Here is a 27,190-nt window from a genome sequence, read left to right as displayed (position 1 = left end):
TAGACTAAGAAGGAACAGACACGGGGCGCCTGGGTGGCTTAGTCGGTTAAGCATCCGACTTTCACTCAGGTCATGATCTCACAGTTCGCGGGTTCGAGCCCCGCGTCGGGCTCTGTGCTGACTGCCAGCTCGGAGCCTGGAGCCTGTTTCCAAATCTGTGTCTCCCTCTCTCTCTGACCCTCCCCTGCTCACGCTGTCTCTCTCTCTCCTAGAAATAAATAAAACATTAAAAATTTCAAAACAAAAAAAAAAGAGAGACAGACAGGACATCTGCCGGGACCCCCAAACCAGAGACAGGCAGATGCACTGAGGAAACTCGTGGGTGGTGAGGCGGGCCATGCAGGGGGCAGGCGAGAAGAGGGCCGGAAGCCCTCGGGGCCCAGGGGAAGGGCGGGTGCGGGGCGCGGCCCCGGCAGCCTTACCAGGACCAGGATGTTGGGCATGACGATGTAGTCGCTCTCCAGGCCGTGGGACCTTTCGGGCTGGAATTGGAAGCTGCGGTACTCGAGGAACGACACGGTGTCATTGTCGTTGAACGTGATGTTGCTCTTGTGCCTGAACTCCCTGCGGGCGGGGAGGCCGGCGGTCAGCGCGTCCCGGCCACACAGGCCCCTGCGGCCCCCGGCCGCCTCCGCGAGGCCCCTCCGAGCCACCCCGAAGAGCCCCCCAATCCCACACGGCCCTCCGCGCAGCCGAGCGCCGCCGGCCTCCCCGGCCTCCCCCTCCCGCTGCGGCGTGGCGGCTCTTCCGAGGGACGCAGCGTAGCACAGTGGTTAGGAGTGCGCACTCTGGGGACAGAGGGCCCTCCATGACTTACTACCAGGGCCTCAGCCTTCCCACCTATAAAATGGGAGTGATAAGAAGACCCACTCCGTAGGGCGGTGGTGAGGACTGAGTGGGTCAGTGCATGCGGCCCGAAGCATAGGAGACGCTGTGTAACTATGTTGCTGTCGTTACTCTCTCTGGCTCTTCATTCTCTACAAAGCATCCAGAGAATGTCTGAAAACTGGAAATCAGATCCATGCCCTCCCACCAACAAGCCACCTGTGCAGACAGGATAAAATCAAGCTCCTAACGTGGCCTCTGAGGTCCTCGACACCCAACCCCACCCAATGCTCTGGCCTCGTCTCTGCCACTGTCCCCCCTCACTCACCCCCGGCCGGCCGCTCAGGCCTCCTCTCCCCGGACCACCAGACTCTGCCTGTCTCAGGACCTTTGCACCAGCTGCCGCCTCTGCTCGGGACCCTCCTCCCCCAGATCGTCACACAGCGGCACCCCCTTCTCATCACTCAGGCCAAGGGAAGCACCCCCCGGCAGAGGTGCCCCCATGACCCTCCAGCTAGACCAACCCTGCTCACACCCCGCCCTCCAGCACTCTCCACGTTCACCTGCTTGGCTCTCGCCACACTTACAGCCACCTGATTTGCCCACATGTTTACTCTCTCCCGTTGGATGTCAGCTCTGTGAGGCTTGGGTCTGCCTTTCCCAGTGACTGGCACAGTGCCTAGCATGCAGGAGGTGCCCAATAAACGCTTCCGGAAGGAAGAAAATGATATGAACTTTGGCAAAGGAGGCTCAGCTCCGAAGCCGTTCACGGACAAGTTCGGCTGGCAGTTCTGTGACGTGACTCGTCCCAGAAGGCGGAACGGGCAGGGGCCGGGAACTGGGTCTCACACCGGAACGGCCCTCCCTCTTCTCTCGGAAAACTGCTCCGGTCGATTCAACAAGCCGCGCTCCCCCAAAAACCAGGATCCAGCGAAGGGGGCCACACAGCAGCTGCGACGATGCGCCAGCCACGGACGTGTACTGGGCACTACTGCATGCCAGGCACCGTGCCAAGGGCTGCCCGCGATCCCACCCAGTCCTCGGGACCTCACAGCCACCCCAGGGTGGATGCTGTTATCGCCATTTCACAAATGGGGAAACTGAGGCACAAGGAAAGCCCACCCCTTCCTGCAATCAGAAAGCCGCAGTTCTTAACCCCAGGAGGTCTCTCTCCGGAGTCTGTGGTCTCAACCACTGGACACTGGACTGGGGAAAGCAGGGTGACCTTGAGCGAGCCCCTCTACCACTAGGGGCCTCCGTTTCCTCATCTGTAAAATGGGGTGATGACCCAGCCCCCTCACCCCGCCCAGGGCAGCCCACCTGAGAGGCCGGCCCCAGCCCGCTCCGTCCTCACCTGTACACGTAGGGCCCGCGCTCCCGCACCTGCGGCTTCTCGCCCGAGAGGATGGCGCTGGGGTTGACAACGTCGAAGAAGTAGACGGACAGGTAGAAGGGGACGGGGATCTCCTTCCACATGTTGAAGGACAGGCTAGTGGGGTCGATGCGCACATTCTGTGGGGAAAAAACAAACACGTCCGTGAGGAGAGTGACCCGTGCCGCCCCCCCACCCCACGCAGCCAGAGCAGTGCCCAGAGCCGCTGGCGCCGCTGGGCTGCACCCGCAAGGGGTTCCCTGCACACACTGCGTCCACCCACAGGCACGAAACTCCTGCTGTCGCTTTGTCTTTTTTTAAAGATTTTTTTTCATGTTTACTTATTTATATTTGAGAGAGAGGGAAAGAGCGAGCACAAGAAGGGGGAGGGACAGAGAGAGAGCGAGACACAGAATCCGAAACAGGTTCCAGGCTCTGAGCTGTCAGCGCAGAGCCCGACGCGGGGCTCAAACCCACAAACCACGAGATCATGACCTGAGCCGAAGTCGGACGCTTAACTGACTGAGCCCCCCAGGCACCCCTGCTGTCGTTCTTCCATCGTGTTTCAGTAACAGTAACCTGATCAGAGCCCGGGAGACGGCTGCAGAAACGTGGGCTCCATGTGGCCAAACGGATCATTCATTCATTCATCAAAGTTTTACTGAGCACATACTGCATACCAGCCACTCTAAGAGCTGGGGATAACAGAGTGAACGGGACAGACCCCAATGCCCACCTCTGTGGGGTCCTTCATCTAGCAGGGGAAAGGCAGGTACTTGTTACACAAGAAGGTAACACATGTGCCGTGTGACAGGCAGGATGGGGAAGGCGGTTACAACTTTAAACAGAGTAGTCAGGCACAATGCCAGCAAAAGAGAACAAAAACAAAAACAAAAACAAAACAAAATAAAAACGAAAGGCAGTGAGGGGAACACACGCATTTGGTGGGAAGATGGCTGCACGTTGAAGCAGTGTCCGTGCAGAGGCCCTGACAGAGGTGCTCAGACAGAGCCCGTCCGTCAGATACACTGGCCTCTACTCCCTGCCTCGCTCCTCAGCTCTGCAAACCCCTGCTCGGGTGTCACAGGGAGGTCCCCCCGGTACCACCCAATCCAACCCCAACATGGGCCGGCCACCCCACGGGCCCCACAAGGCTCAGAGCCCGGGTCTGTCGCAGTGAGCCAGCCCATCAGACAGATGCCCGATATCCCACAGCTAGGGACAATGCAGCTTGTGTCGCTTCCACGTCCCTGTGAACATGGCCTTCCAGAACAAGGGCAGCCACCTCGACTGTGCTCAAACAGCCGGAACCAGCAGCCAGGGGCTCGAGAGGAGGCCGGTGCCAGCCAGGCCCGGCCCGAGGTCCCCAACAGGCAGCCTCTGGAAAGGAGCAGATTTGAAGGCAGCCAGATCCCAGGGCCACGCGGGCAAGACAGCCATCTCTGAACCTCGGTTTTCCCATCTGTACAATGGGGGCCAATGACCCTGTAGCCTCAGCTGTGCCTCATTTGACTGACCTGGCACTTAAATGAAGAAAAGTTGAATTCATTGCCAAGAATAAAAAAACTGGAAGATTCACCATAAAATTTGGATTTCGGGGTATAGTCATCATTTACTGATAACCACCTTTCCCTACCAGCCACGGAAGCCACAGGGACCGTTTTTATCACCCGACCCCTGATACACACAAATAAAGGCGCTTCATAAATGTGATGTGAACAAAGGATTCTGTGAAATCTCCTAACTGTTTCAATAGCAACAATTTATTTTTCAAAATCAAACACGCCCGGGAGCCACATCGCACACCTCACGGCCGCCCCTTTGCCACGCCTGCCGGAGCACCATCTGGAGGGGTGGCCCCACAGCTTCCGTGGGCGCGGGCGGGGCTGCTGGGAGGGAGCGGGGTCTCCCAGGATGGAAATCCTCAAATCCGCAGCAGGCCCACGGGGGGCGTCCCGATGTGCCCGTGGCCGCCATCCCCCTCCCAGAAACGACACGCACGGGGCTAGTGACTCGGGGTCCCTGCCTGTGCTGACTTCCGCCAGCACACTCCTCCTTCCTCCTGTGTGTGTCTGTGTGTGTGATAAAAACACGTAACACAAGATCTACCCTCTTAGCAAATATTTAAGTATATGATATGGTCCTGTTAACGGCAAACACTCTATGGTGTCTGGTAGATCGCTGGGCACACGGGTCTTGCAAAACTAAAAGTCTACGAGCAGCCACACGCAGAGTCGTGGACGTGATGGGTATCTTTGTGCACAGATTCCGGGGATGGTCTGGAGGGTGTATACGTACCTGCAAACTCATCGGGTTGTATGTTAAACACGTACAGCTTTTTAAAACGTTGATGACACCTGAATCAAGTGGTTTGTTTTTTTAACATTTCCGGTTCCTGCCTCCCCTGCCTCCCCAGCCCAGTTTCTCAGCTGGACCCGGAGAAGCCTTCGGAAGTCGGATTCCCAGAATCCCACCGCGCTCTCCTCATCCGCTGTCCGCCTCATCCTGCTGCGGGGACAAATCACGGCCCAAGAAATGAGTCACCAGATAAAGCCGAGTGTCCCTCTCTCTCTCCAGCAGAGGGGCTTTCGGGTTCTGGGGTTCCACCCCGTTCACCTGCTTGCTCACAGGGAATATTCGATGACCCCGCTCTGCCTTCTGGCTGGGTGATGCGGGTAAGTCATTGCTCCTCTGTGAACCCTCAACTTCCTCATCTCTTAAATGGGCATAATGATAGGGTCCACCTCACAGAGCTGGTGTGAGGTTTAAACGAGATTGTAGAGGCGAAGTGCTTAGAACAGGGGCATCCAGAAGGTCAGCCGCCAAGTAGTGACCCGGCATGAAGTGACTGACCCGTCACTGTCACTGCCCCACCCCCACCCCCAAGTGGGGACAGACTTTGCACCGCTTTTGACCGGCATCAGGACAGAGGCATCTGGCCAGAGCAGCTGATTAGATAGCAGCCCCAGCCATGCTCACGGCCTTTCGCCTGATATGGCCGATTCTACCCCCGCACACTCCCCCCAAGGTCAAAGATCACAGCCCAGACCACAAAGACAGGGAGAGAGGCCCAAGGTGAGCCCTTGCTGGACACGGCTGCCTCTCATCGAACCAGATCTGCCAAGAGCCTGTTCCTGGACAGTCAGGGAGGCTGCCCGGAAGAGGGGACACATGAGCAGAGTACTGAAAAGGTGAGCTGGGCTTTGCCGGGAAGAGAAGACACCAAGGGCATTCTGGGGGGGGGGGGGGAGGTGCGCGGGGATGCAGCTCTGTAAAAGCTAGGAAGCCTTTAGGAGCGTGACTTCCCTCAACGTCCATCAGCAATGAATAGGTTTTTAAAACATTTTATTTTAAAAATTTTTTTTAATGTTTATTTTTGAGAGACAGAGCATGAGCAGGGGAGGGGCAGAGAGTGAGGGAGACACAGAATCGGAAGCAGCTCCAGGCTCCGAGCTGTCAGCACAGAGGCCAATACGGAGCTTGAACCCACGAACTGTGAGATCATGACCTGAGCCAGAGTCGGATACGTAACTGACTGAGCCACCCAGGTGCCCCAAAACATATTTTGAAACACCTCAAATGTCCACCAACAGATAAACGAACCGCCACACATCCGAACAATGGAACCCTACTCGATCATAAACAAGAACCAACCACGGGTAAGTCCACCACACGATGAATCAAGAGCCTAAGTTAAGCAACAAAAGCCCGATGCTGAAGCCACATGCTGTATGATTCCGCACACAGAACATCTGGAAAAAGGCAACCTACACAGACAGAAACAGGCCGAGGCTCGGGGCGGTGGGGATCCAACACCAAAACAGCCTCCGGAAAACACAGGGAGTGATGAAAATGTCCCATCTCTTGATTTCGGGGGCCACCCGGGGGGGTGCACATGTCTGATGAAACTCACAGGCTGTACATCGAGGAAGGGTGAACGTTAGGGAAGGGCCACGGAAACACGACGCTGGTGCTCTCTGACTGTCCCAACAATTTATGAGTTGCACACCATACACGTGACCCGCTTAACGCGTACATTCCGTGGTGCGGATACACTCACAGAAGCATGCGGCCTCCACCGTCTACTGCCGGAACATCCTTCGCCCAAAACAAGCCCCACGCCCATTAGCAGTACCTCCCCCCCCCTCCCGCCCCGGGCACCCCTCATCGACTTTCTGTCTCTGTGGAGCTGCCTGTTTTCAGATGACTGGGATCGTACGAGGCGCCAAACACATCCACAACACCCGATTTCTTCAAAACACGCAGAGGCTCGAGCGGAGGCCACAGGCGGCTTCCCTCACGCAGCGCGATGTCCTCAGGTCCGCCCGTTACGTTCATCCCTGTTACGTGTACTCTGCTGAGTTTTGTCAAATGCATACACCTCACTTGCGTGACAACCGAAAGACGATGGGACACTTTCACCGCGCCTGTTGGGAAGCACGTGGCCGAGCACAGCCGTGCTCACCGCAGCAGCGCTCACAGCACCGCGTGGGAGCCGTGCGGGTCCCAGCCTCCCGATCATTCCGCAGCCCGCTATCGGAGCTCCCGGTCGGAGCTGGGCTTCTGCAGCCACCACAGTGGGCAGACTGAACGGACCAGGTCGACCTGGGGACAAAAGACGAGCTGCAGAAAGATGCAGTCGGCACAGACCTTTCCATAGAGTTTGTGAAACATACAACATAATGTGTAACCTTTTATTTCTTGAAAATAAAACGAATATAAAAGCTGCCGTCTTAACCCCGCGGCCTCTCCAGGACTCACATCCCGTCCCTGTCACTCACTCAACCCTGCCATGCTGGCCTCCCGGCAGGCACACTCCTGCCCCAGGGCCTTTGCACTAGCTATTCTTTCTGCCTCTAATGTTCTTCCTAAGGTGGCCAAATAGTCAAAGCTCTCACCTGATCTCCCTCAAACTGCTATGTTTTCCATGGCCCTTGTGGCCTTCTAGAATGCACCGTCTGCTGCTCCTTCTGTCTCCCCTGCTTGGTCATGACCTCACAAGGACAGGACCTTCACTGGCTTTGTTCAGGGATTTTTCTGTGATTCACTGATATGCCCCCAAGGCCTAGGACCATGCTTGGCACCCGGCAAACACCCAGTAAATTTTTGCTGAGTCAACAAACAACATGAGCTCTGGAATAAATACAATCAACACAGAAACTGTCTAGAGAGCAGTTATAGGCTTCCTTCTTTGTATGTATACATATTTTTTAAGTTTATTCTGAAAGGGGGGGCACAGAGAGGGAGACAGAGGATCCCAAGCAGGCTCCATGCCGTCAGCGCAGAGCCCGAGGCAGGGCTCAATCCCACGAACCGTGAGATCATGACCTGAGCCGCAATCAAGAGTCAGATGCTTAACTGACTGAGCCACCCAGCGCCCCTCCTCTGATTATATTTAAATAGCTCCTACTTAAGGGAGGGTTTTTATTTTTAAGTACATGGAGAGCATGGCCTCCTTGGGGCCCAGCTTGGGCCGGGGCAGCAGCCCAGTGGACGCGGGATGGCAAAAATGAACATTTCACGGAGCGCCCAGGCGGCTCAGTCGGTTGAGCATCCAACTTCGGCTCAAGTCATGATCTCACAGTTCGTGGGTTCGAGCCCCGCATCAGGCTCTGTGCTGACAGCTCAGAGCCTGGAACCTGCTTTGGATTCTGTGTCTCCCTGTCTCTCTGCCCCTCCCCCACTCGCTCTCTGTCTCTCTCTCCCTCAAAATCAATAAATGCTAAAAAAAATTTTTTTTAAATGAACATTTCACACACATTGATTTTTAGCTATTAGTCTCTGTTTCAATGAAGTCGCTGTAAAACTACAGTCACGATCACACTCTGAGGCCTAGCGGCCTCAACCTCCCCGGCCAGACCAGCACTGGGACCGAGGCAGACGGATGTCACAGCCCACGAGGGTGGTCCCCACGGGCTCCTCGGTTGGCCCCCATCGCCTACCCAGGCCGGGTGGGGAGGCCCTCGACACGCTGCCCAGGGAAGGGCAGCCAGGCAGGGGGTGGGGCGGGGGGTCCTGGGCCAGCCCCACGCCTCACTAGAGGCCCAAGGAAGGCAGGGAGAGGCCAGGGGCCACGTGGCTGCTGTTCCAGGGACCCAGACCTTCAGCTGGCCTCCAGCAGCGGCTGGGGTAAGCTGTGGGCTTAGAGGGCCCCACGGGTCCGGGGACTCCGCCGTCACCCTCGGCCGGTGGTGGCGAAAGCTTGGGACCTGACCAGAGCCCAGAAAAGCATCGCCCGCCAGACCCCTAGAGCCAGGGAGCCTGAGAGCCTGGCCGACGCACACTCGGAACCTCAGCTGCCCCCCTACCCTGCACGGAGGCCTCCACTCTGACGGAGTCGCTCCTGGCGCAGGGGCAGTGGGGGGGGGTGCCAAAGTCTGACCTCAAGGTGTGGGCAGGGCCACGCTGCCCCTGAGTGCTCTGGGGGACGGGGGGGTCCCCACTTTCTCCCCAGCCTCTGGTGGCCGGGTCCCTCCAACCTCTGCCTCCGTCGTCACCTCCGCTTCCTGTGTGTCCTCCTCTCTCATAAAGAATTCTCATAGGATTTAGGGTCCATCTGGTCCTCAGCTTAATTTTGTCGGCAAAAATCCTATTTTCAAATACGGCCGTACTCACAGGTAACGGGTTAGAACTCAGACACGTCGTGGGGGGCGGAGGGCACCATGAGCCCAATCCAGGGGCTGAGACTGAGGCAAAGCTAAGTGACCGAGGGTCACGTGAACCCACACCCAGCCGGGCTGGCATCTTGGCCCAAAGCTCACGAGTCTGTCCTCGGTCCCCTGGTGCCAGGGAGAACGGAGGGCACCTAGCAGGGGGCTGTGGGCCCACCCCCGCGCCCGTCAGCCCGCCCGCCGGGCCCCCACGAGGCTCCACAAGCTCGACCTCTGGGTTCCCAGACGACTGTGGGAAGAAAGACGCAGCACGCACCCCAACCATTCAGCGGTCCCCTAACAGCACCCTGGGCACAGGCGGGGGCCCAGCAGCACCCTGGGTGCAGGGAACACCCCGGAGAATAGACCAGCAAGTTCCTGCACTCGCGGAGGTGACGGTCCTGGGGCAGAGGGCACTGGTGAGCACCAGGTAAACCAATCCCTGCAGGAAATACCTCAGGCCCTGACCACACTGGGCCATCACGTCAAATAGGGCAGTCCAGGAAGGCTTCTCAGAGAAGGCCATATTCAAAAAGAGGCTGAAGGAGAAATTACAGTCTCCAGAAGCACCTGGCATGTTAAGAAAAAAAAAATTTATGTTTATTTATTTTTGAGAGAGAGAGAAAAAGCATGCACAAGTGGGGGAGGGGCAGAGAGGGAGACACAGAATCTGAAGCAGGTTCCAGGCTCCGAGCTGTCAGCACAGAGCCTGACGCGGGGCTCGAACTCACAGTGAGATCATGACCTGAGCCAAAGTCGGACGCTCAACCGACTGAGCCCCCCAGGTGCCCCACGTGGCTCTTTTTTAACAACGTGGCTCCCAGAAAATTTCAAATCTCACACGGCGTTCACGCTCGTGATTTGCACTATCTTTTTACAGGCAGCGCTGGTGTGGACAGACTTCGGTGGACCCCACGTCATCACTTCATAGCTACCTGGCCTCCAGCAACATCTCGGTGCCTCAGCTTATCCATCTGTCCAATGGGAACAGTAACAGCACCTCCCTGGCAGAGCCTCGGATGAGACTCAGAGAGGGTGCACAGCGAGTGCACAGAGGAGACGCTCAGCATGAGGGAGCCGTGCTTGTCGCTGGTTCCCGATCACCTTCAAATACGAATTCCTGCACTTGGCATTCAAGGCCTCACCTTGCTCTCCCACACACGAGCCCAGTCTGGGAAGGCAGATCAGCTCACTGCCTCCCACAGCACTGGCCCCAGTGCCCAGGATGTCCTTGACACCCCAATCCAAAACCCCAGGTGCCACCTCCTCCAGGAAGTCTTCAGGAGGCTGCTCTGACCTGACTGGGACCCCATTCATCCTGTGCACAATCACCCCACCCCGGCGCTGCCCCTCAGGTGGGGGACAAGCGGGGAGCAGGCGAATCGTATTGATCGTCCCCACACAACACCGCCCGGGGAACAGCAGCCCCTGCCTGCTTCACCGCATCAAATGCTCATTGAACAGATACAGACGTTGAGGCTGGACGGCCGATGTCTCCCTGATGTCACAGGCAGAGGGGAGGCCGCTCGGCCGCGGGGCCCGCACCCCATCCCCACCGCATCCTCACACCTTCTCGCCTACTGGGCTCAGGGCGGCTTTGCAAAATAATCATTAACTTGACCTGTGGCCACTGAATTGCAAAATCGAATCCCTCCCCCTGTGATAAGAGGAAACCGGCTCCAGAGGAAGCAGCGATTCGCACACACACGGCCCAGCCCCTGCAGCTCCACAGCGGCCAGCGGGCCACCTGCTACCCCTGCATCCGGGGCTCCAGGGCGTGCCCTGCCCCCCCCCACGCTGCCGGGGGGCTCGGAGGACCAGGAGGCAGACTGAGTCAGGGAGCCACGCCCGTGGCTACTGTTGCAGCCCCTTGACTTTCAAGGTGCTTTTTATAGGCGACCCGAGCAGCGTGCTAAGGGAACAGGTGCGTTTCCTCAGCTGGGAAGTTGAGCCACGTCCCCGGCGCCTCCACTTCCCTCCCACCGACAGCCTTCCTTCCGTCAGCTTGTCGGGCTCCCAGCACCGCCCCGCGCCCGGGGCTGCCTGTGTGGACCGAGGCACTAACCTCCTCACCGCCTTTCCTCCCTCGGCTCCTGCCCCCGGTCTGCTCTCCCCACGGGATCAGCGTTACGCTTCTAAAAGAGGAGTCAGCTCATGTCACCCCCTTGCTCCAATGCCACCAAACGGCTCCCAAATTATATCAGAATAAAATCCCAATCCCTGACAGTGACCTACGAGGTCTGGACAACTGGGCCCCCTGACAGCTACTGCAATCACTCCTCCCTTTGTCCACTGCCTCACTCATTCTGCTCCAGCCACGCTGGCCTCGCTGCTCCTGGGCCGGCCAGGCAAACTTCTGCCACAGGGCCTTTGCACTGACTGCTTGCTCCTTCCCTCCCGTGGCTTCACTGGTGACCCCCTCACTTCTTGAGTCTAAACTCACCTGCTCCGTGTGACCCTCCCTGAGGACTCAACGTTCCCTCAACAATATTTACTGAGCTCCCAATACATGTCAGGCTCTGTTCTAAGTCTGGGGACTATATAGCAGTGAATGAAAAGGAAAAGAAAACCACCCTTTATAACTTAGTCCTTCCCCCAGTCACACTGTATCCATCACCCTGTTTGCCTTCCTGGCATTATTGACCTCAGAAATTCCTCTGTATCTGTTGACAAGTCTCCCTGCTGCCAAGACTGCAGTCATGATGGATGGAGCCTTGGGGCGCCTGGGTGGCTTAGTCGGTTAGGCGTCCGACTTTCGCTTGGGTCATGATCTCACGGTTCGTGGGTTCGAGCCCCGCGTCGGGCTCTGTGCTGACTGCCAGCTCAGAGCCTGGAGCCTGTTTCAGTCTGTGACTCCCTCTCTCTCTGACCCTCCCCTGCTCATGCTGTCTCTATCTCTCTCCTAGAAATAAATAAAAACATTAAAAAAAAAAAAAATGATGGATGGAGCCAGAGCAGCCACACTGGATCGTAAGGCAGCCTTGAGAATAGAAGCCACAAAGGATGGCGGAGCAGAAAGATGGGAGCTTGATCCCCACGACTTCATGGAGGCACCCCACCGGGCCCGGGCAGCCTGGCCATCAGAGAAGGTGCCCATGAGACTTCCGGTAAGGTCCCACAGCCTCCACCGGAAAAGTTAACACGAAAAAGGCTGACGGTAACAACGCTGGCAAGGACCGGAGCACCCAGAACGCTCACACACGGCCGGTGGAGTCGAATCGGTACGTCGACCGCTGGGGAACGTCCGGCATTATCTGCTGACGCGGAACATACTTTTACCCCCCGCCCCCCGCAGCAACCCACTCCTAGGGTTTCCCAGAGAAACGAAAAGCTACCTCCATCCACACACAAACGACCGTCCGCAAGCCCTCTCAGCAGCGTCTCTCATCAAAGCCCCAAACTGGAGACACAGATGTCCTCGGACGAGGGAAAGGGTGACAAGTGGGGGCACGTTCACACGGTGAGATGCCACCCCACAGGGAAAAGAGTGGACGCGGGTGCCCGTGACGGCTCGGGTGAACCACAAACACCGTGCCGGCCACCAGAAGCGCTGACGCATCCACCTGGGCGACGCCCTGGCCGACGTCCTGGCCGACGTGCAAAGCTGAGCGCCGGTGACAGAGGCGGGGGCAGCGGTACTGCAGGGGGGGGTGCTGACAGGGAGGGCGCAGGAGAGCCGTCGGCAGGGACCGGGCGAGCTCGGCAAGTGTGCAGACCTGCAGAAAAATCCACCTACAGGGGCGCCTGGGCGGCTCTGTCGGTTGAGCGCCCAGGCCGACCCTCGATTTCAGCTCAGGTCACGATCTCACGGTTCATGAGTTCGAGCCCCGAATCTGCACCAAGAGCGTGAAGCCTGCTTGGGATGCTCGCTCTCCCTCTCTGCCCCAGCCCTGCTCGCGTGTGCGCTCACTCTCTCTCTGTCTTTCTCTCTCAAAATAAATAAACTCAGGGGCGCCTGGGTGGCTTAGTCGGTTAAGCGTCCGACTTTCCGACTTTCGCTTAGGTCATGATCTCGCGGTTCGTGGGTTCGAGCCCCGCGTCGGGCTCTGTGCTGACTGCCAGCTCAGAGCCTGGAGCCTGTTTCAGTCTGTGACTCCCTCTCTCTCTGACCCTCCCCTGCTCATGCTGTCTCTCTCTCTCTCTCCTAGAAATAAATAAAACATTAAAATTTTTTTTAAAAAAATAATAAATAAATAAATAAATAAACTCAACTAAAAAATTCACCTACCTCTATACCTAACATGGTGCATTCCCCTGTGTGGAGGTTAAAGTTCGATTTTAAAACTTAAAAAATTAAAGCACAAGCAGTTCCGTGTGGGGGTGAGTGCTTTTGGGACAGTCAGCACAGCCTGAGCCCACGGAGGCCGCACAACGGTGCTGGCGTCCCACCAAATCTGATCCCTGGAGACCAGTGCGGGGGCTGCCGGGGGCCCAGGAGAGAGACAGAGAGGCCTTGGGGCGCCCAACAGACACACGGGCCCCGGCCGGACAGCCGCACCCGCCTCCCTGCCCCCTCCTCCCCTTGCCCTCCCCCCCAACCAGCCGGAGCCCAGTACAACCTGCCGGGCCTCAGTGTCTCTCTGTGCAAAAGGAATAGAAACAGGATCTACCTCAACGGAGACGCCACGCTGACGTGATGTGGTGAGAAGGGGGCACATCACCCGTGTCTTCCCCCCGAAAGCCCACATGCCAGTCTCACCATGAAAGATGCTTCAGGGGCACCTGGGGGGCTCAGTCGGTGCAGCGTCCAACTTCAGCTCAGGTCATGATCTCACAGTTCGTGAGTTCCAGCCCCGCGTCGGGCTCTGTGCTGACAGCTCAGAGCCTGGAGCTGCTTCAGCTTCTGTGTCTCCCTCTCTCTGACCCTCCCCAGCTCACGCTGTCTCTCTCAAAAATAAACAAACATTTAAAAAAGTAAAAAACAAAAAAAGAAGCCAGCGTGCAGGATTATCTGCTGTGTGATATCATTCTGATAAAGTACGGAACCAGACAAAACTAATCTACACTCTAAGAAATCGAGGTTGTGGTCACTCTCAGGGTGGGTAGCGACTAGAGGGGACACAGAGAGGGTTTAGGCGCTGCTGCTTCCTGGTCTGGGCGCTGGTTACTTGGGTACGTTCAGCCGTGAAGACTCCACGTGCCAGTACATAGTCGGCTAACGTCGACAAAGATGGCCAGCGTTTTCTGGGTGCTGCTGGGCCATGTGCTAAACCCCCAGAGCGTGCTGCTCACCCAAGGCCCATCCCCCGCCCCTCCCTCCGCTAAGAGAACTCTGACTTGCTTCCAGTGGGGGGCACATAGCCCTAAATTCCAGGGCAGATGAGTCCAGCTCCAGTCCAGGCCCACAACCCTATTCTAGCCAATGAGAAAGAAAGGGAAGTCTGTTGGGGACTTCGGGGGGAAAAAAATCCCACTCCCCATAAAAGGACAGAACCGCGCCCCTGCCCCATCCCTCCTTCTGGCTCTGAGTGACGTATATAACTGTGTGATGTAGGGTGCTGTGGCAGCCATTATGAGACCATGAGGTCAGGGCTAAGGAAATCACACAGGCCCTGGCCTAGTGTCCTGACGTGACTGGGCCCCTGAGCAAATCTGGAAACCTGCCATCTCAGGTCTCTTACAAAGCACAACAACAATCATCTGTGTTACACCAGCCACTCGGAAGCAGGCTTGAAGTTGCTGCAGCCCACGGCATCCTGTGTGAATCGATGTTTCTTTCTCTCAAACCTGATAATCGGCCTGTGAGGTCGATACCATTCTGTGTTCTGTCTTATACATGAGGAAACTGAGGCACAGTGCGATTTTTAAGCTACTTAGTTGCCCAAGGACAGAACCCTGGCAGAGGCGAAGGGTTGTGGAGAGCCTGTGCTCTAACCACTACGTCCACCGCCTCGGGGCAGGCTCCCGCCTCCAGGTGTGGAGGAGTCAGGGTCACATCGGAGTGGGGACACTGCGGGGAGGCACCGCAGTCCTGACCCCCGCCCCCAGGCGGGTCAAGCTCAATGCCACCCTTCGCTTCCCACCCGGGCCCCCTAATTACCCCGCCACGATGGAAGCCGGCAACGCTGTCCACCCTTTTTCTGGCAGGCACAGACCACCGCAAGCCCGAGTCCAAACCCACTTGTCCACCTGAGTCAGGCTGAGGAGACCCATGCCTTCCATTCCTCAACCTCCCTGTAATCACAAACCGGGCTGCTTTCAAGTAAACCGCAGCCCAAGAACCGAATCTGTCCCGACGCCTGCGTCCACTCATCCCAGGAGCTAAGGAGGCTTCTACATCCCTAACGTTTGGGTGTTCGGGGAGGCGGGGAAGGAACAGAAAGAACGCTATTTTGGGACACATGAAAGTCACACAAAGCCACACTTCGGCCCGCGAACAAAGCTGTCGTGCGCACAGCCTCACCCGCTCCGACACAGCACCGGCCGGGCCTGCGGAGCCAAAAGATATTTCCGACTTGTCCCTCTGCGGACAAAGCCGGCCAACCCCCCCCTCCGGGCCCCCTCCTCCCACAGGGCATCGCCTCCCCCGCCTCGCAGCCGGCCGCGCGGAGAGAATGGAGTGACCCAGGACGTGCTCTAGGAAGGCAGCCGGGTAGACACACGTCACAAGAACGATTACTAAACGGGCCGTCCTTCGCCCGCCTTGGCCGCGGCCCCAGCACGCATGGTGGGGCCTCCCAAGGTCTCCTAAGATGGGGCAACGGTGCTGAGCCTGGAGGAACCAGAAGCTCAGGGCTGCCTCCTTCAAAGGCTCCAGCTTTTGCAAGAGCCTCAGCGTGTTGTAATCTGACCACGGCTGGTGGGCTGGGCGATCCGGCCGCGGCTACAGACCAGCCGGCTGGCGGGTGAAATCCCACCACGAGGTTTTTTTAACAGCATAAAATTTTCCATCTTAACCACGTTGAAACGCACGGTTTCGGTGACATTAAGCACATTCGCATCTTTGTGTCACAGCCTCACCGTCCACCTCCGGGACCTTTTGTCCTAATCAGAGACTCTGTGCCCATAAATACCGGCTCCCCTCCCCCAGCCCCTGGCGCCCAGCCTCCCGCTTCCTGTCTCTGTGAATGGGACCCCTCTGGGCGCCTCATGTAAGTGCGATCACCCAGGACCTGGCTTCCCTCTCACTCGGCAGTGACCTCAGGTTTCATCCGGGGCGTAGCACGTGTCAGAACTGCCCCTGGTTTGAAGGCTGTGGATGGACAGGCTTGTTTGCTCCTCTGTGGATGGACACTTGGACCGTTTCCGCCTCTCGGCTCCTGACGCCGTGAACTTGAGCATGAACATGAGCATGCAAGTATCTCTCTCCAAGTCCCCGCTCTCAATTCCTTGGGGGACGTGCCCAGGGGCAGCGTTGCTGTGTCACAAGGTAATGCTGCGTTCACTTTTCTTCCACACCGTCTTCCGCGGCGGCCGTGCTGTTTCACATCTTCACCGACATTGCACAGGGTTCCGATTTCTCCGCATCCTCGCCGACACGGTTTATGTTCTGCTTTTGTGGTAGCACATCCTGAAGGGTGTGAGGCGGGGTCTCTGTGGGTCTGAGGTGCGATCCCCTCATCCCCAATGAGGCTGAGCTTTTGGTCATTTGTATGTTTTTTTCTAGAGAAATCTCTATTACGTCCTTGGCCCATTTTATTTGATTTTTGTTGCTGAATTGTCCTATCAGGAGCTTGAGACCAGATTTAAGGGTCACACCCTCCATCTGGTCTTGCCGGCTCCTACCCCCCAACTCAGTCTTACTGTCTTGGAAGACAGCCCCACACTCACAGTTTCTCCAAGAGAAGTCTGAGAGCTATCCTTGACTCCCCCCTCACACCCCTAGAACAGTCTGTCAGCACAGCTCAGTGGCTCTCCCTGCAGAAGAAATCTCCAATCCGTTCCTGTCTTCCAAAAGGCATCCCGATGAACTGAGAACAAAATCTAAACCCTCACCGTGTACTGCAAAGCCCCAGCCCGCCTCGCCCCCTCCCCAGCCCCAAAGGCCTGTCTCCTCTTCCCCCACCAAGGAAGCAACTTCCCAGCTCCGGGCCTTTGCACGTGCCGCGCCCTCTGCCTGACAAGCCGCTCCCATGCCCGGCTCCTCCCTCCCCGGAAAGGCCCACTCGACGACCCCACCAGTCTGTGATGTCAACGCGCCCACCTTACTCCCTTCAGATGCCTTTTGGGGGCATCTCTATTTGCTTGCTCGCGGGCCGTCCTTCCCACTACGATGTCTGGAGCAGCGAGTGAGGACCGGACAGCTCTGTCACAACCGCAGCCCCCAGCCCCCAGCCCCCAGCGCGTGCTGAAGGAATGAGCAACCTTCCTGGCCACTCAGGAGCCCGGCCCCCGCCCGCCCGTCGGTACCAGTCCCTCGGGCAGCGCTGCCAGAGCCGACTCTCCGCTGGCCCGTCCCATCTGTCCACGGGGACCGTGGTCACCCGAGTCCTGCGGAGTGCCTAAGGAAGCGGCTGGTGCTGAATTGCAAAGCGTCCCCCCCCCCAACCCCAGCTAGGGCTGCTCCTGACCACGTGGCAGAGACACCTGGAACTTTCCTGGCCTCCCCTGTGGTGGGTCAACCAGACCACAGTGGGAGAGCTCCCTCCAAAGTCAGGGACGCAGCAGAAAGGCAAGGCTGCTGGGGATTACGGCCAAAACCGTCAAAAAGGTTCAAGAAGCCCCTGCCGGCACTGACCCCCAGGGTTGAAGGACGTCTGGAACCTCAGCTGGACGGTGTCCCAGCCCCCCACCTTCCTCCCTCCCCGCCCCCAAGGACACAAGCGGCCGTGACTGCTGACAGCCCACCACACTTATCTCTGCTCCCGGCCACCGGGCAGCGTGCAGCTCAGCAGGGTCAGTCCCGGCGTCTGGCCGGAGAGGCTGCTGAGGGCCACGCTGACCCCCGAGGACAGCCTCCTGGCCCCGCCCTCAGCCCCGCCCCCGCCTCCCGGCCGCGCGGCGCCCGCCAGAGCACTCTGCTCCCCCCGTCGTCATGAGAGCTCACATCATCATCCCACCTCACAAATGGGGAAACTGAGGCTCGAGGAGGTTAGGATTTGGGGCCGTTTTCTTAATCTGCCCCCCATCCTGCCGTATATGAAGAAATAATAAATGGTATTTTTAAAATTCTTCTCAATACTACCTCACTTGCCCAAGTAGAAAGAAACGTGCAGCTCCAGATTTGGGAACTGAGGCAGGGAGCTTACGGTGGGCATAACACCTTAAGTAGATTTCCTCTGGGAACCCTTCCACCACCCAGGACCCTGATGGCCTCCATGGACTAACTCCAAATTGATCCAGAAAGAGCCTGGGAATTCATCGCAGCGAGGCCAGCCTGACGCGGTCACCACACAGCCGCACACGCACCGGGCAGGGCAAACTCATGTCCCATTTACCGGCCTGTTTATCCCTCGAGGCAACACCTGCATGGCCAGGCCTATGATTACCCCCATTTTACAGATGAGGAAACCACGGCCTGGAGAAGCCAAGTCACTCGGCCACATCGGCTGTGGAACAGGCTTCAGCTAACTATCGTGAGTGCCTAGAAACCTAGATATCCATGTAAATCTGCCTGTGGTTAAATGCTGACTACCAATTTATTTAATTTTTTTTTATTTTTATTTATTTCTAGGAGAGAGAGAGAGACACACAGCGTGAGCAGGGGAGGGTCAGAGAGAGAGGGAGTCACAGACTCTGAAACAGGCTCCAGGCTCCGAGCTGGCAGTCAGCACAGAGCCCGACGCGGGGCTCGAACCCACAAACCGCGAGATCATGACCTAAGCGAAAGTCGGACGCTTAACCGACTAAGCCACCCAGGTGCCCCCAATTTTTTTTTTTTAACCGCAGTGCGGGGCACCCAAAACACCTCTGCAGCTGGGATGGGGCCATGAGCAGCTGGGTTACGACCTGGGACAAAAGTAGAGAGCGCAGGGTCAGGTCGACACTCCACTTCCACCACTGGCTGTGTGACCTCAGGCAGATCCATCAACCTCTCTGTGCCCCTGTGCCTCCACCTGGAAAACTTGTTACCGCACCACCGGGGGGGGGGGGGGGGGGGGAGGGGCTTGAGGTTCCGACAAGCTGTTCCCCCGTGCGGCTTGGCATACAGCAGGCACTCCACCAAGGCTGGCTGCTATTAGCATCAGGCTACCTGTAGGGATGCAAAGGGTGGCCCCTCAAAAGACCTCTCTAACTGGAATCTTGACGTGACCCTATTGGGAAAAAAAGGTCTTTGCAGACGCAGTTAAGGATCTTAAAATGAGATTATCCCAGATCACGCGGGTGGGTGGGTCCTAAATCCAATGGCGAGCCTCCCTGTAACAGGAGAGATGTTACAAAAAAGGGCCGTGTGGAAAGGAAGGCAAAGATTGGAGAGATGTGGCCACAGGCCAAGGGACTTCTGGAGCCACCAGAAGGAGGCAGGCTCCTCCCTAAGAACCGTGGGCTGCAATGCGGTCTGGCCGACACCTTGGTTTCAGGGTTCTGGCCTCCAGAGCTGTGAGAGAATGTATTTCTATTGCTTTATATTTTTTATGTTTCTTTACTTTTGAGAGACAGACAGAGCAAGAGCAGGGGAGAGGCAGAGAGAGAGGGAGACACAATCGGAAGCAGGCTCCAGGCTCTGAGCTGTCAGCACAGAGCCCGACGCGGGGCTGGAACTCATGAACTAACTGTGAGCTCGTGAGCTGAGCCGAAGTCGAATGCTGAACCGACTGAGTCACCCAGACACCCCACTCTTGCTTTAAATCACCAAGTCCGTGATCACTTGCTACGGCAGCCCCAGGAATCTAACAGGCTCCCTGAGAAGGCTCCGGAAGACGCACAGACGTTTCCAGCAAGAAGGCTTTTCTTTCTTTTTTAATGTTTTATTTATTTCTAGGAAAGAGAGAGAGACACAGCGTGAGCAAGGGAGGGTCAGAGAGAGAGGGAGTCACAGACTAAAACAGGCTCCAGGCTCTGAGCTGGCAGTCAGCACAGAGCCTGACGTGGGGCTCGAACCCACGAACCACGAGCTCATGACCTAAGCGAAAGTCGGATGCTTAACCAACTAAGCCACCCAGGCGCCCTGCAAGAAGGCTTTTCTAAGACGGATCCCAGCCTGTGGCCCCCAGGCCCTTCCTTCTGCACGGCTGTAGCAGGAGGTAGGGAGATGTGGCTCTGCCTTCAAGGCTGTTTACAAAGCTCACAGGGGACGGGAGGTCCTCCAGCCGGGCCCCTGGGAGGTGACTTATGTACCAGAACAAGGATCTCCGAGATCCACTGCCAGGAACCAAACCCACGGCGGGAACAGACACCAGAGAACTTGGCGCACGTGCCCGGAAGGGAGGGTGTGCGGGTCCCTGTGGACGCCAACACTGTTTTTCAGGAAGGAACTATTAAACCAAGTACCCGAGGGCCCACCGGAGCGAGTGCCCACAGTTGGCGCTGGGGGCAGCGACTTTCCACCTCGAGCCTTTTATTGAGGCCGTGCTGGGCTTCTGTATGCTTTCGCTTCTTTTTTCATCATCCCTGGTTTTCTTTCCTTCTCTTCTTTCTGACGCCAGCAGGGGCCTTCCGGGCGAGCGTCGGCCCTGCAGGGCACATCCAGCCCAGCTGTCATGAGTAACGTGACCGTCAGGGGCCCTGTGAGCTGAAAAGAGGACTCTCACCACACCAGTCGAAAGTGGCTCTCGGGGGGAAACCGAGTTCCCGGAGAACCCAGGACCTAGGGGCTGGCTGTGACCTGGACATCTGCAGGTCCAAGGAACTTCGAGAGAAACAGAGAGAGTGTAAGCAGGGGAGGGGCAGAGAGAGAGAAACCCAAGCAGGCTCCACGCTGTCAGTGCAGAGCCTGGCACGGGGCTCGAACTCCCGAAAATGCAAGATCACGACTTGAGCTGAAATCCAGAGTCAGACGCTTAACCGACTGAGCCACCCAGCCGCCCTCAGGGGCCCAAGGCTTCTGATTAAACCAAGCCCGAGGCCGGGGGCCCAGCCCCAGTTTGCTGTGTGGCCCCCAAGAGGCCCCTCAAGCTCTGAACCCTGGATCCGCTCGCCCCCTGACGCACAAAGGAAAGGCAAGTTTTCAAACTTGCAAGTCAGAAACGCAAATCAAAACAACAGCCATTGCAACCACAGACTTTCAAGAAGGCCTGAAGGGATCAGATGCTGGCGCGGATGCGGGAGGGAGAGCAACAGCCTTCGGGAAGGCCCGGGTAACGAAGCCAGCTCCCAGCATAGGCCGTGAGAACTGGAGGCAGAGCCGGGATTTGAACCCACACCTCACTGTGCTCCTGACCCCTGTGCTGTGTGCGGACGCCCAGCACTCGTGGCTGTATGCATGGTCACACGCACACGTACACACAGGCTCACACGCACACGTGCACATGCCCACACAGGCTCGTGAACCCCCAGGCTCTCACGAGCACAATTCACAAAGAGCCCACACGTCCCTCAATGGTGAGTAAACACACAAATGCGCTCCATCCGCACAGTGAAATACGACTGTGCCGTAAAAATGAAGGAGGCAGGACACCTGCTACGATGTGGACAAGCCTGGAAAACATGAGGCTGAGGGAACGAAGCCAGACCCAGAAGGACACGAACTCTAAGATCCCATTCACATGAAATGTCTGCGAAAGGCAAGTCCATAGATACAGAAAGCAGACTGGGGGGCCCAGGCGCTGGGGGTCAGAGGAGCAAGTGGGGAGTAGCGGCTAAGGAGGAGCAGGCTTCACTTTGGAGGATGGGAATGTTCTAGAAGCCGACAGAGGTCATGGCTGCACAACTCTGGGAAGGTACTAAATGCCACCAAATGGATCACTTTACAGTGACTCACTGGGGGTGTCAGGGTGGCTCAGTCGCTTGAATGTCCGACTCTTGATTTCTGCTCGGGTCATGATCCCAGGGTCGTGGGATTCAGCCCCAAGTCTATGCTCAGCGCAGAGCCTGCTGGGAATTCTCTCTCTCCCTCTGCCCCACTCGCCCTGCGCACACATGCCTGCGCATCTGCTCTCCCTCGCTCTCTAAAATTAAAAAAATTTTTCTTTTAATAACTAAAGTGACTGATTATATGTTATGTGAACTTCGCCTCCATAAATTATTAAGTAGAGAGTTAACAACTGCACAATCACTCTGAGAGTGAGCACGGCACACCCGGGCAAAGCGGAGGCTGCACACACCTGGACCTTCCACGAACTCGCCTGTGTACGCCCGGGGAGGAGCGTGTTCACAGCCCAGCACCGCAGAAACTCACCGCCATCACGATGCACGAAGATGGCCTCATGGAATATTACACAGCCGTGAAAAAGGAGGCATGGCCTATTGCAACAACAAGGCCAGATCTCACAAACATAATGAGAAGCAAAATGAGACCAAAAATATACCTGTGTGTGTCTCAGTCTGTCTGGGCTGAGCTGCTGTAACAAAATACCACAGCCAGGGTGGCTTACAAACAACAGACATTCATTCCTCAGGGTGAGGGTGCCAGTGTGGTCGGGGAAGAGCCCTCCTTCTGGCTGCAGACTTGTCAGTGTGTCCTCGCAGGGAGGGAAGCAGCAGGGAACACTTTGGGGTCTCTTTTTTAAAGGCACCAATTCTGGGGCGCCTGAGTCGCCCAGTCTGTGAGGTGTCTGACCTCAGCTCAGGTCATGATGTCTTGGTTGTGGGATTGAACCCCACGTCTGGCTCTGTGCTGAGTGTGGAGTCTGCTTGGGATTCTCTCTCTCTCTCTCTCTCTCTCTCTGCCCCTCGACTGTTCACTCGCTCTAAAAATTTTAAATTTAAAAAAATTAAGTATCTAAATCAGGTATAAGTGAGACTCCAGCTGAGTCTGTGAGATCAAACACCCTCATGCTTGTGAAATAGCATTTGACACTCCCACTCTGAAAGGAGAAAGAGGGAGAAGTGGAGCCCAAAACCCAACGGAGCAAACCACACTAAACCCAAGGCTCTAGAACAATCCCCCTCGACCGACACCCTGCCTTCCGGATCCACTGGGACTGTGGCTGGGGTCCCCTCACATTTGAGGGGCACAGCCCAGTCTGCAGGTCTCCTGGGTGATGGCTCTGCGGGGTGTCACCCCAGTGGGGTGTGTGCATCAGCCTCACCTGGCAGCCACCCTCTCCCTGGGGTGCGCAGCCACAGCTCTCTGGGCAGACATCATCTGGGCAGAAATCCGGGTGACACCCTTCTCCTGAGGAGGGAGCTCAAAGGACCTCTGGTTATTTCTGGGGTCCTTCCCTTGTCTAGGAAAATAGCACACGTGCCACTGAAGGGCCCTAAAATCTAAGAATCCCAGCCACCCTCCCTCACTCCTTCCCTTCAGTTCAAGCTGGCTGGCTTCCCACAGGGGTGAATTAGGCGTGGTCCACACCCACACTCGTCTCTTTATCAAACGGTGATCGGCCGCACCTTCGCCCTTCTTCGAGCAGGCTTTCCCCTTTCCAGGACGGAGAGGCTGAGAGGCTCCCAGACGTTTAACTTCTGCTTCCCCCTGATGAACAATCCGGAGGTCGTTTCTCTAAGTCCTCACTCTCCTGTAAAGGCTCCCAGAAGCCACGCCCCCAGCGCTGAGCTTAGAGCCCCCTCTCGGGAGCCACGCCCCCAGCGCTGAGCTTAGAGCCCCCTCTCGGGAGCCACGCCCCCAGCGCTGTGCTTGGAGCCCCCTCTCGGGAGCCACGCCCCCAGCGCTGTGCTTGGAGCCCCCTCTCGGGAGCCACGCCCCCAGCGCTGTGCTTAGAGTCCTCTCTCGGGAGCCACGCCCCCAGCGCTGAGCTTACAGCCCCCCTCCCGGAAGCCACGCCCCCAGCGCTGAGTTTAGAGCCCCCTCCCGGAGCCACGCCCCCAGCGCTGAGCTTACAGCCCCCTTCCCGGAGCCACGCCCCCAGCGCTGAGCTTACAGCCCCCCGCCCCTCGCTGCCAGGTGTCCAGTTTCCTCACCCCCAAGCTCCACCCTCCACAAGACAGGAGGGCACACTCTTCAGCTACTTTATACCCAGGATCGCCTTTCCTCCGGCTTCGAACCAGGTCCCCGGTTCCGCGTGCGACTGCACCCCGCTGGTGACCCCACCCTGTTGTGTAAGAAGACGGGGCTCCCCCAGCTCCTCTCGTCCTCCAGAGCCCTCCCCAGCACTGATCGGACGCGTCCGTTCCTGGCAGTGGGGGCTCCCTCTGGCTTGCACCCCGAACTCTCCCAGTCTCTGCCCACTACCCAGTTCCAAAGCCACTTTCTACTCAGGGTGTCACTTCTGTCTTAGTCCATCCGGGCTGCATGAACAAGGTGCCCCGGACACGGCGGCTTATGGACAATGGGCGCATGTCTGTCACAGTCTGAGATGCGGGTCCCGGCGGGGCCGGGGAGAGCCCTCCCTGGGTCGGAGGCTCTCTGCTGTGTCCCTGCGAGGCCAAAGGGGCAAATGAGCTCTCTGGGGACTCTTTTTTTTTTTCTTTAATTTTATTTATTTTTGAGAGAGATAGAGACCGTGTGAGCAGGGATGGAGCAGAGAGAGAGGGAGACACTGAATCCCTGGCGCGGGGCTCAAACCCACAAACCGTGAGATCATGACCTGAGCCAAAGTTGGACGCCCAACCGACTGAGCCACCCAGGCGCCCCTGGGGGCTCTTTTGTCAGGGCACTAACACTTTCCTAAGGGCCCCACCCTCACGGCCGCATCACCTCCCAGAGGCCCCGCCTCCTTGTACTAGACCACAGCAGTAGGACTGGTTTCAAGTACAGTTCAAAGTCAGAGGAAAGCAAGCGCCGTGTTTCAGGGAGCAGACAGGGAAACAGATAGAAAGCACAGCAGGCTGGGAATGAGCCTCGTTGCATCCGCGGGGGCCTCCGGAGGGCACCTGAGGCTCTGCTCTCTAGCTGGGGGTGATCACACAGGTGTTCATGTTCTGTGCCTACTTAACCGCGTGTGTCTCAGGCACTTCCCTTGAAGCGCCTAATATTTCACAGCAGAAAGAAACCAGAGTCTCCAGGGTTGAAACGAGCAAGCAGGAGGCTTTGATGGGTGGAATTCGCGAAGCCTGGGAACATGCAGCCGAAGGAAGTCCCGGGGCCGCAGAGCCTTTCGAAGCTGCCAAGGGATTCCGGCTGCAGTCGGCGCTCTGCCGAGTAATGCCCATGACCTCCGCCGCCGGCCAACGGGCCAGATGGGGCCAGGCTGATGGGGCACGAGATTTCTGCGGGACTCAGAGGGCCGGGTGGGGGGCACCAGAACAGAGGGGAGACCCCGTCTGCCACCCCAGCGGCCAGCTTTCCAGCCCAGAAGAGGAGGTGGTGACTGTGCGGCCGGTCCCGCAGGCGGTCATGCGTCCATCTGCAGTACTGGGGTTAATCTGGGCGGGGGGGGGGACAGGCCGGCAGAAGCTGCTGGAAGGATCTGCAGGCCTTGGAGCCTCTCATGAGGCCTGGAATGGAGGAGGAGAAGTAGGAAGCAGGTGGAGGAAGTACTTAAAGAGGGAAGGCGCAGCCCCAGGCAGGAGGGGGGTGGTTTCAAACCCTCCCTGGGGTCCCGGCCTGCTGAAGGTGGGGCTGCCAAGCTGGGGGCGGTCCAGACACCCACCCTCGCTGGGCCAGAAGAGCCCCACTCCCATCTGATTCTCACAAGGCTGCTTTTGTGTTGCCACACACAAAATCTGCTGGAAGAAAACGCGCACTCATGAGGAAACAATCAGACAAATCCACACCGAGGGGCAACCTGCCAAAAAGGCTGGCGCGGTCCCCCCACAGACAAACTCGGGGGGGGACAGGGAGAGGGCTCACGCCAGTCCCCTGCATGGTCCTGGCGGTTTCTCCAAACTGAAATCTTTCCACTTAAAACCTCTGTTGGGAATGGAACACACAGACCGCCCTGTGGTTGTTTCACGAGGCGGAACGGTCCCTTCGGGGGGACGGCTGGGACCTTCGCAGTCCTCCAGACGGACCAGCAAGAGCGACCCAGGTGGACCAGGAAGGTCTAGAAAAGAGAACGACAGGACGCAGGCAACGGGGCACAGCACGGTCCCACTCGGGAAATGAAGACAGCCTGATCCTGTTCGCACACGCCTATGAGGTTTAGAGGGACGCAAGAGCAAACGCTATGTAACACTTGCTAAGCTGTTATCCTAAGTGCTTTACATACGCCAACTCCTCCACCGTTTAAGAGCCCTAGAGAGAAGATAGACACTTTATTAACTCCATCCCACAGAGAAAGCAGAAGGCACAGAGAGGTTAAGTCGCTTGCCCAAAGGCACACAGCAGGGGGAAAGTCAGGATGTGAACCCAGACTGTTTGGCCCCAGAGTCCATGCTCTTGGGTCCACCTAAGCTCCCGGGTGCCAAAACCCCGGCCAAGAGCTGGGGCTTTGAGAACCGACCTTGACTGACCTTGTCGGCCTCGGTACCACCTTCCAGTCCCTACATTGCACTCGGTGCCGTGCCTCTCACCCAGATGGAAGGTGACAGTGTGAGCACCCTGGGCACTCTGTTCAGAGATACTCCCGGAGGCCCCCAGGGCCTGGTTGTTCTCCACACACCTCCACACTGTCCTGGCTGGAGAAGGGTGTGCCCCAGGGCCCAGGGCAAGGGCCAGCAGGCTGGCACTCATTCCCTGGGGACTTCTGCCGACAGATGTGCCCAGGCGCACTGCAGAATATCCCTGCAGGCTACGCAGATTTCACACCGATCACCCCTCTGAGGTAGGTGGGCAGCTGGTGACAAAGGCCACAAGGGTCTGGGGGGGGCCCTCCCCCAGCGCATACCCAGGGAACCCCACGTGGGGCAGACAAAGCCTGAACTTTGGCACCCTCCGGTGCTGACGTCCCTCCCAGTTTATAAAGAACGCCTCCTCTCAAACGTGCTGCCAGGACGTGGCCGACCAGGCTACGGACGGGGGACCTTCTGCCTGGAAGACACTCGTTACTGACTTGCTCCTGCAACCGTCCGGCCTCTTCCAAGCCCTGCTCCCCTGGCCCAGCTGGCCTCCACCCAGCACCCGTTTCCTCCCTTCACCTGGGATGATCGCCCTTGCCAGCAGCTCTCGCTGCTAATTTGCTCCGCGACTTTACGCAAATCTCCACTCCTTCTGGATTTTGTTTTCCCCAAAGGAAAAATTTAAAAAATGGCATTGAGTAAAACCCAAGTTCCTTTGAACTGATAAAAACAATTAGCCAATAAGCCACCACCTCCTCAAGAGGTCTTAGATGGAGCCAAACAGCATAATCTCTAACACTGTAATAGCAAATGTCACTGAGGCAATGAGATGAAGTGGGGAAGCTATTCTGGGGCAAAGGGCCCTTCAACCATTTTTGCTGCCTTTCGCCTTTTCCTTTCTGCTAACGCTTGCCCATCCCCCGCGTCCCCTACTCCCTACCCAGCCTCCTTGTCGTTCAGGGCC

At 57.5% G+C, this 27,190-nt stretch overlaps 1 protein-coding gene across 2 annotated transcripts in view; it reads right to left on the bottom strand.

The window, feature by feature from the left end:
* The window catches only part of SCARB1 (scavenger receptor class B member 1), a 67,590-nt gene that overhangs the window by 29,630 nt on the left and 10,770 nt on the right, over positions 1-27,190 (bottom strand). For both annotated transcript variants that reach the window (XM_039243240.1, XM_039243179.1), the window contains exons 2-3: positions 2,180-2,337; positions 423-564 (exon numbers count right to left, since the gene is read on the bottom strand). In XM_039243240.1, the coding sequence (XP_039099171.1) occupies positions 423-564; positions 2,180-2,337 (300 nt within the window). The remainder of the gene's footprint in view (positions 1-422; positions 565-2,179; positions 2,338-27,190) is intronic.

This window comes from Hyaena hyaena, unplaced genomic scaffold (assembly GCF_003009895.1).
Source record: "Hyaena hyaena isolate Hyena2069 unplaced genomic scaffold, ASM300989v1 scaffold_0, whole genome shotgun sequence".
NCBI classification, from domain to species: domain Eukaryota; kingdom Metazoa; phylum Chordata; class Mammalia; order Carnivora; family Hyaenidae; genus Hyaena; species Hyaena hyaena.
The sequence above is the reverse complement of the archived record's forward strand: the minus strand, read 5'-3'. Positions and strand labels throughout refer to the sequence as shown.